This window comes from Eumetopias jubatus, unplaced genomic scaffold (genome assembly GCF_037043125.1).
Source record: "Eumetopias jubatus isolate StellerSeaLion01/CBP00866 unplaced genomic scaffold, mEumJub1_p1.0 scaffold_2, whole genome shotgun sequence".
In the NCBI taxonomy this organism is placed as follows: Eukaryota; Metazoa; Chordata; class Mammalia; order Carnivora; family Otariidae; genus Eumetopias; species Eumetopias jubatus.
Genome location: NW_028274808.1, coordinates 143536920 through 143545430, shown reverse-complemented (window position 1 = coordinate 143545430; position 8511 = coordinate 143536920). Strand labels below are relative to the sequence as shown.

The following is an 8511-nucleotide window of genomic DNA, read 5'->3' as shown; positions in this document are numbered from 1 at the left end:
GCTGGGCAAATATTATGATTCATTATGAGTTTATAGTTCTAGTCTAAATATTCTAAAAGTTTAAGATGGGAAAATAAGGTGCATTCTTTTCATTCTGTAACCTATCTCATTTTACCTGGGCTCATTTTGATTTGCTTCATTGTTATTCACGAGAGCCATTTTATCTCTGAGAATTGCCAATTGACTTTGCAGAATTGGCCTGGTCAGCCAATCACCGAATCCCAGCCTCCTTCTAGATGAGCCCCTCGGTGTAGTTGTGAGGAAGCAAGGTCAGAGGAAACCATGTGAAATAAGGACATTTCCTACTGCTGGCATTCCTCTTGATGGTTGGGCAAGCACTTCTGAGTGCCTTGGGGCCCATGGCATTTAGTGATACCCCCATTCGGATGAGGATCCTCAACCTCTCCCACGCACAGTGCCCCAGTATTGTGTAAGGACGTAGGCTTGGCCCTGACTCACAAAGTAGAGGTGATTTGTATCCTGTGAGTCACCTGCGCCACTTCCTGCTGGCACATTTGAGATTTCATTGAAACACAGTCTCTGAAAGGTGAAGGCAGAGAGATGAAGAGGTGTGCTTCGAATTCCTAAAACTCGTTTGGAGATTTGACAGAAATAATGGCCTCTAAAGGAATTTTGAGTTTTATAGCATTACTGAAACAGAGTCCCAAAAGCCAATTTTGAGTTTACAGATCATCTACCCCATACCATCTTGCACACAATTCCTCTATACTTTATTCATTTATTTTTGAAAGATTTTATTTATTTATTTGTCAGAGAGAGAGAGAGCGTGGGCAAACAAGCAGGGGGAGTGGCAGGCAGAGGGAGAAGCAGGCTTCCCGCAGAGCAGGGAGCCCGATGCGGGGCTCGATCCCAGGACCCTGGATCATGACTTGAGCCAAAGGCAGATGCTTAACTGACTGAGGCACCCAGGCCTTGGGGTACTTTAGTTACCAAAGTAAAGTTTGCCACCAGGTCGGTTTTCTGACACATTGACGCTATCCCAAATCCTTAATTAATATCATGGTGAATTATTTTCTTAGCAGGGATCCATGGTCAAGGATCAAAAACTCAGAGATAGTATTTGCAATTGAATCATAGACCATCATTGTTCAAATAACACTAAATCATGAAAAAAAAAAAAAACCCTGTAAGATTAAGGAAATATATGTATAGGACTTTAGCATCCCTTCCTTCCCTGTATGATTTTAAAATAGTGAGTAGTGATTCTTAAGGGTGACAGGGTGGTGGATATCAGAATTCTCCATGGGTTGACTTTTTCAATATTTTGATCAGCTTCACCTACTGTTCTGCTTGAGTTTGCAAGGGTGTGGGGCAGACATGAAGTTGACGGAAGCAAGCTTTAAAATCACTCCTTTAAAGCACTAGAGCTGTGTGGAGGGACAGGAGATTTAGCAACAATTTTGCTATTTTATTGGCTGTGTACGTCCATGACAGAACTGCAGCCTTTCATTTGAGAATATTTAAAATTATTTACAATTTCATCTGTAGGAGACCCGGATGTTGAATTCATGCGGTGAGTCTCATAGAAACCATCCCTGAGCCATGGACTATGTCCAAGGGAGCGTCACAGGTTAGGAGAGCCCAGTTTTTGTGGAGGCACACCCTGCACTGAACATTCTTTAATTCACAAAGACAAATATTTCACCTGTGGCCTGACCAGGTGGAACCAGTGGAAAAACTAACAACTACTAAAAACCTTAAGAAAAAAAAAAAAAAGACTAAGGAGCAACATCCGAAAACAATTAGCTGAATTCTGTAATAGTCTCAGGTTGCTGTTGTAAACAGATCCAAACAGGAAAGGCTAGTCTTTGATTTCCACAAAAGATAGAGAAACGAGCCTCAAATGTATGTTTGCACGGTGGCCCGGGCTGTTGGAAGAATTTCTTGGTGGGAGAATTGGGAACGTTTCTGCCAAAGCCTTTCTCAGTTGAGGAAGCTTGGAGGCATAGGAGTGTCAAGGATGTAAAAACACACATCTAGAGCAACGGTTTGTGTTGAGTGGACTGTGTACGCTAAAGGGTTTAATTCTTTGATAGAAAAAGTGCATGGCAGAATTAAATTGAAAAGGAGAACAAAATTGGCTTGTATGAGAAGCTAGCCCACTCCCCACAAAAAGCTACGTAGACAAAGTTATCTTTTTCTATCTCTGTTTGCATGACAGTGAAATCTGAACTTTAGCCATTTTTTGTTGTCATTTAAGAACGATGATTTATGTTTCCTTTAAGACCAATGGAAGCAGTATTTATATTGTAGGAGAAGTATGGGGTGGGAAGGAGATAGTTCTAAATTTTCCAAACAGTATTGTCAAATCATTGAAAGATTATGAGTCTTGCTGAACAAAGAGAGATTCCTAACTCTTATTTTTAAGGCCACTAACTATATACTCGGTCTTGGACATTTAATTTAACTGCACTGAGGTTGTTTGGAGCTAGTAACTACTTAATAGGATTGTTCTAAGGGTCAAGTTTGAAACATTATGAAACATTATATGAAACATTATAAGCTATGATCCTGATGTGTAATTTCCTTTTTAGCACCTCAATGATATGCAATATACTTAACATATACACGTCTCCTCTGATTGAGAAAAAGTAAAATAAAATCCTTTCTTATGTGGATTAAATAAAATACCTAATTACAAAGAGACTTGTAATCTTGTTATAGACCAGTAGAGGGCACTACCCACATATGGTGCTAAAACTAGAGGCCAGATCAAGAGTAGCATGGAATATTTGCGGGAGTCTCTAGTGCGCTAGGCATTTTGGAAAAATATCATTTCATTTAATTCACCCCCAAACTCCGTGAAGCAGAGGAAACTAAGATCCGGAGAAGCTAATCAATTTTTCCAAAATCACATAACTCAGGCTTTCTCCCGGGATTGCCTTTCCATCATACTTTGTTGTCTCCCTATGGGATTAAAGGCCCTGCTTCAATTATATTTGCCCTGATTTGTCTGCGTGGTGGTCACTATCTCCTAGTGTCATTGCCTGTTTCCAAGTTCTATAAGGTGGCCCATTAACAACATTGCTCTGCACTCTTGGGAAAGTTACTTAAACTCTCTGTCTCAGTTTTCTCTCATGTCTAGCGGGGATAACAGTAGTATCTTCTTCAAAGAGTCACCGAGGGGATGGAATAAGATAATACAGATAAAGACGATAAGAACCACGCCTGCATATAGTCCACGTTCGAGAAGTGTTAACTGCTGCCAGTCATTGCAACTAATGGTCTCACCGCCCTTCGTATTGACTATGTAACAGTTACTCATATCGACTAGAAAGAAGGGTGAAGTGCAAACGCCCAACTCCTCAACAGAAGCAGCTAAATCCTCTTCAGGTGCAATTAAAAAGATTCTTCTTAGGCTTTCTATGCAATTCAGAAACTACTTGAGTCATTCTGGAGGCTGTTTTCCAACATTTGTCTTTCAAGTGGTAAACACACAATAAAAAAACCTCAGACTTTTACTGGGCTGACGGAAACTGGCTTCTGGGGCTCCATGGTTCATGTAGGATGGACGTTCATTCCCATATTAGATAAGATATGTTCTGACTTTCCTTAGATTACATTTTATTAATCAAAATCTACTTTTGCGCATAATACAATGCAAAGAGTAATGTAGGCACTTAAATCAACAAGGAACATATCTAAGGTTGAGAGTCTTGTTTTGTTGTCACCGGCAGTAGAACCTGAGTTTTATTGAAGCCTTCTTTTGTGATAGGTTCTACCTTGGAGCATTGCTCCGAACACATCGTGGGGCAAAATAATGAAAATCCTACAGTTTCGATTGCTAAGCTTCTTAGGAAATCAAGCTTCACAGTCAGGTCTTTGACATGTAGAGCTGGTCAGACCTGTAACCAGGAATGTCATGCCAAGGTTTTCACCCTTGGACAGGGAGCTGGGGGCTCATTTATTTTCAGTTATGTGCCTGTTTTCACAAATTAGTTTCTCTTATGGTTTTGATGGATCGAATTTGAATTCTTGAAATAATTAAAACAACCCTATAGTACTGTGGTTATGTGGAAATCTGATCAAGGTTTCTTTCCTTGAAGCACTGCTTATATATTTGTTTCCTCCCCACCCCCGCCATAAATAGGTCTCCATCTCCTCCAAGCTGTTCTGGGCACCACTGTGATTCCTTCCTGCATCCCGGGAGAATCCGAAGATAACTGCACAGCGTTAGGTAAGCCCAGCTTTGCCAACGTGACACCAGGGCATCACGTGTTCATAAGAGGAATGTACTCAGAGGACGGATATATGACAGTGTAGAGGAAAGGGGGCCGATAGCTGCTATGTTAGAATCATTTTTTTAACACCCTTACAAACTAGTGGTCTGGAAAAATTATATAAAAGGATCACTAGTGGGAGAGGGACAAGGCATCTAGTTATATAGAAAGATTGGATCTTAAAGTGATAGGAAACAATGAAAATCAGATTCTGATTTCATTTGGCTTTGCTGTAAAACCGTTGTTAGAGGTTGGATCCCAGGCAAAACAGGAAAATTTAAACTTTGTGCACAGTAGATAATCAATACATTTTGTTATTTTTTGTGAAAGGAATAAATGATGTCCTTTCTTCCTAGTTACAACCTTCATTCAGAAATAGTTATGGAGTACTTAATACATGTCAAATGCCGTGCGTAGGCATGGAATACAAAAGAGAAGTGATGCATAGTCTGTTTCCCTCAGGGACCCCTGAGGGCTCTGGATGTGGTTCAGGAGAGATCTGCTTTAGATTCAGTCTGAGTATTGAGCCGGGGGTTATCCTGAGGAACTAGCGTATTTCCAAAACGATGTCGCCTTCTCTCTTGTCCTCCTTTGTGTTATGACTCCACTATTTAGGGTTTTCTTTTTGAGTTTTATTTAAATTCCAGTTAGTTAACATACAATGTAATATTAATTTCAGGTGTACACTGTAGTGATTCAGCACTTCATGCATCACGCAGTGCTCATCACAAGTGCACTCCTCAATCCCCAACATCTAGTTCACCCATCTTCCTGCCATCTCCCCTCTGGTAACCATCAATTTGTTCTCTATAGTTATGAGTCTGTCTTGGTTTGCCTCTTTCTCTCTCTCTCTGTTTTTTCCCTTTGCTCATTTGTTTTGTTTCTTAAATTCCACATATGAGTGAAATCATATGGTATTTGTCTTTCTTTGGCTTATTTCATTTAGCATAATACTCTCTAGCTCCATCCACGTCATTACAAATGGCAAGATTTCATTCCATCATATACATACATATATATATATGTATATACCACTTCTTTATCCATTCATCAGTTGGTGGATACTTGGTCTGTTTCCATAGTTTGGCTATTGTAGATCATGCTGCTATAAACATCGGGGTGTAGGTAACCCCTCAAATTAGTATTTTTGTTCTCTTGTCCTCCTTCATCACTGGGCTCTCTAGAAGTTTGATCTGCCTCCCACTTTTTGTTGTTGTTGTTGTTGTTGTTTTGTTTGTTTGTTGGAGCAGAAATATTACAATCAAGATGCTATTGTTCGATTATTTCATAAGCATCCTTCACATTTTAGTAACTAAATCATCCTAAAGTGAATTTTATATATAGGTTGCAACACCATTTCTAATGAGGCTCCTATTTCATTGTTGTGTTTGTCTAACCCAGGCATCTGTAAGTCAAGATTTGTCTAGTTTAGTTCTCATGGTTACAGATGTTGGGGAGGCTTTGATTGATTTCTTTGACGGTAGCCTCAAAAATTTGGGAATGCGCACCAGAACATGCTTCCTGGCTTAAAACCATTGTAGAATTTTGGTCTCTTGAATCAATTAATGGATTCAGTTTGCAATTCCTTTGGAATAATGAACTGCAGAATTATTTTGAGATTTGAAAAAAAGTCAGGCAAACTTGGGGTAAATGAATAACTGTAGAGGATAATGATTTTTGTGTCTTAAACTTGCCTTTTCTATCCTTCAGGATTCTCATTTGTGAATTAAAGCCCCAGGTCTTATTTTGTTTGTCTAGTCTGTTGGACATTTTCCTTAGGGGGTCAAATGTTTGTTTATTGGTATAGAGAATATGATAACTAGAGGGACTTCCTAGTTCTAAAAATTCTCCTCGACTGATTGGCACCTGACCTGCTTTGCTACAGTAGCTCAATGTTTATTATAGGAAAGGGTGATTAATGTGTTAAAGAAAGCAGCAGAATATATCCAACTTTCCGTTCCCTTCACAGTTCAGATAGAAGACAATCCACGTGTGGCTCAAGTGTCAATAACCAAGTGTAGCTCTGACATGAACGGCTACTGTTTGCATGGACAGTGCATCTACCTGGTGGACATGAGTCAAAATTACTGCAGGTAATATGCCAAAAACAAAAACCAGTGTTTTTTTTTTAACTTATATTCTCTATTTTTTTTTTTATTTTTTGAAGTTGACCTATATTTCCATGGGCTATTGTTTATACATACTATTAGCATGCAGTTATACATGCTATCAGGAACTTTATTAAGTGAGTTTTTTAGAGTTAGGGAACAAAGAGTAGCTCTCAAATCATACAGATACTTCAGGGGTGCAGAGTGGGGAGGGCGTCGCTGCTTCCTTCTCATACTTGTCATGATGGTGGTTCCACTGGGCCTCTACATCAGCCCCTGTTTTATGAGTTCATTGCACTGATTTTGACAAAAAGCACCTCAAACCTACAAAACTTAAAAACAGCATTGGAGATTGTCAGCCGCCCTGGCAGGTGAGCCAGCCCGTCCCTTTACCACCAGGGTTGAGCTGAGAGCTGAGAAACTCTCTTTATCAATGTTGGCCCTGCTCTAACGTCAGTCTTTGAATTCCTCTTTACAACTTTTGGCAAACCTTGTTGATTTCTTACATTACAGTGTGAGATGAGTTCTTAAGCAACTGATTCATAACAATAATTTCTTTTTTGAAGTAACTGATCTTTTTCTCGTATTTTCCTTTAGGTGTGAAGTGGGGTACACTGGTGTCCGATGCGAGCACTTCTTTTTAACCGTCCAACAGCCCTTGAGCAAAGAATATGTGGCTTTGACTGTGATTCTCATTATCTTGTTTCTTGTCATAGTCGCTGGTTCCATATACTACTTTTGCAGATGGTAAGCCAGTGTTTTTTAACCCTGCTTCTACAAATTATTTTTATACAATACAGACTTATAAACTGGGTAGAACTATGGACCAAGTATTATTTCAAGGGATAAGATGGATTCTGTAATGATGGTACTTACAAAGAAGTTTCAGTGGTGGGACATACGGATTTGACTCTACTATTAGCTCTGCTATTTCTTTTTCTTTCTTTCTTTCTTTCTTTCTTTCTTTCTTTCTTTCTTTCTTTTTTTTGAGATAGAGAGCAGAGCAAGAGAGAGTGAGAGAGAGATCATGAGTGGGGGCAGGGGCAGAGGGAGAAGGAGAAGCAGACGCCCTGCTGAGCAGGGAGCCTGATGTGGGGCTCTATCCCAGGACCCTGGGATCATGACCTGAGCCGAAGGCAGACTCTTAACTGACTGAGCCACTCAGGTGCCCCAGAAATACTGCTTTTTCAGTAGGAAAGAAAAAGGAAAGAAAGAAAGAAAGAAGAAAGAAAGAAAGAAAGAAAGAAAGAAAGAGAGAGAGAGAGAGAGAGAGAGAGAGAGAGAGAGAGAGAGAAAGAAAGAAAGAAAGAAAGAAAGAAAGAAAGAAAGAAAGAAAGAAAGAAAGAAAGAAAGAAAGAAAGAAAGAGAAAGGAAGGAAGGAAGGAAGGAAGAAGAGAGAGTGGGAGAAATGGAGAGAGAGAAGGGAAAGGAAGGGAAGAAAAATGAGAGAGAAGGAGAAAGAATGAAACACCTAGGCTTAAATTTGGTCACATGCTCTCCTGGAATTTTGTAATTTTCATGACATGTTAAAGTCTCGGAGAAGTCCTTTAACTGTGTTTCTCCATTCCCTCCCCAAATTGTTTGACCACAGAGCACTACCCCTTTCTCCTTCCTTTTTTTCTCTGGTCCAGCCTAAACCTGTTGACCTTTGTCATTTTGGAAACGCTATGCTGATGTACCTTTTGAGTCTGTATGTTGGTTTATTTTGTTAGCATACTTTGTTTTTAATACTATTAACTACAGTGCTAACAGTTTCATTTCTGAATAATTCTAGGTACAGAAATCGAAAAAGTAAAGAACCCAAAAAGGAATATGAAAGGGTGACGTCAGGGGATCCAGCATTGCCACAAGTCTGAATGAGGCCATCAAGCTACCGGCAGGGATGGTTATGCACGCCTGGTTATGTTAATATTCCTATTTTATTAATAATATTTATGCTGGATCATGTGATAAGTCGACAATGGTGCACTTTTAATATATTTGGACAAGTTTTTTTTTATTTTTGTTTTATTTTTGACAGACTATTTGCTAATGTATAATGTATAAGAAATATATAATATAGAAAAAAAGTCAATATTTTTGTAAGAAATAATTTCCTGGACTAAATGCTTTAGCTCCAAAGCTTAGTTGCTGGCTACCGCCATGTTTAGGAGTGAAGGATG

General features: G+C 39.4%; 1 protein-coding gene across 1 annotated transcript; it reads left to right on the top strand.

Annotated features, from left to right (window-relative positions):
• The first annotated feature begins 1518 nt into the window (after positions 1-1518).
• On the top strand, positions 1519-8205 carry EREG (epiregulin). The gene is made up of 5 exons (XM_028100581.1): positions 1519-1534; positions 4112-4198; positions 6211-6334; positions 6947-7096; positions 8124-8205. The coding sequence occupies exons 1-5, from the start codon at positions 1519-1521 to the stop codon at positions 8203-8205; spliced, it is 459 nt and encodes a 152-aa protein (XP_027956382.1).
• The last annotated feature ends 306 nt before the right edge of the window (positions 8206-8511 follow it).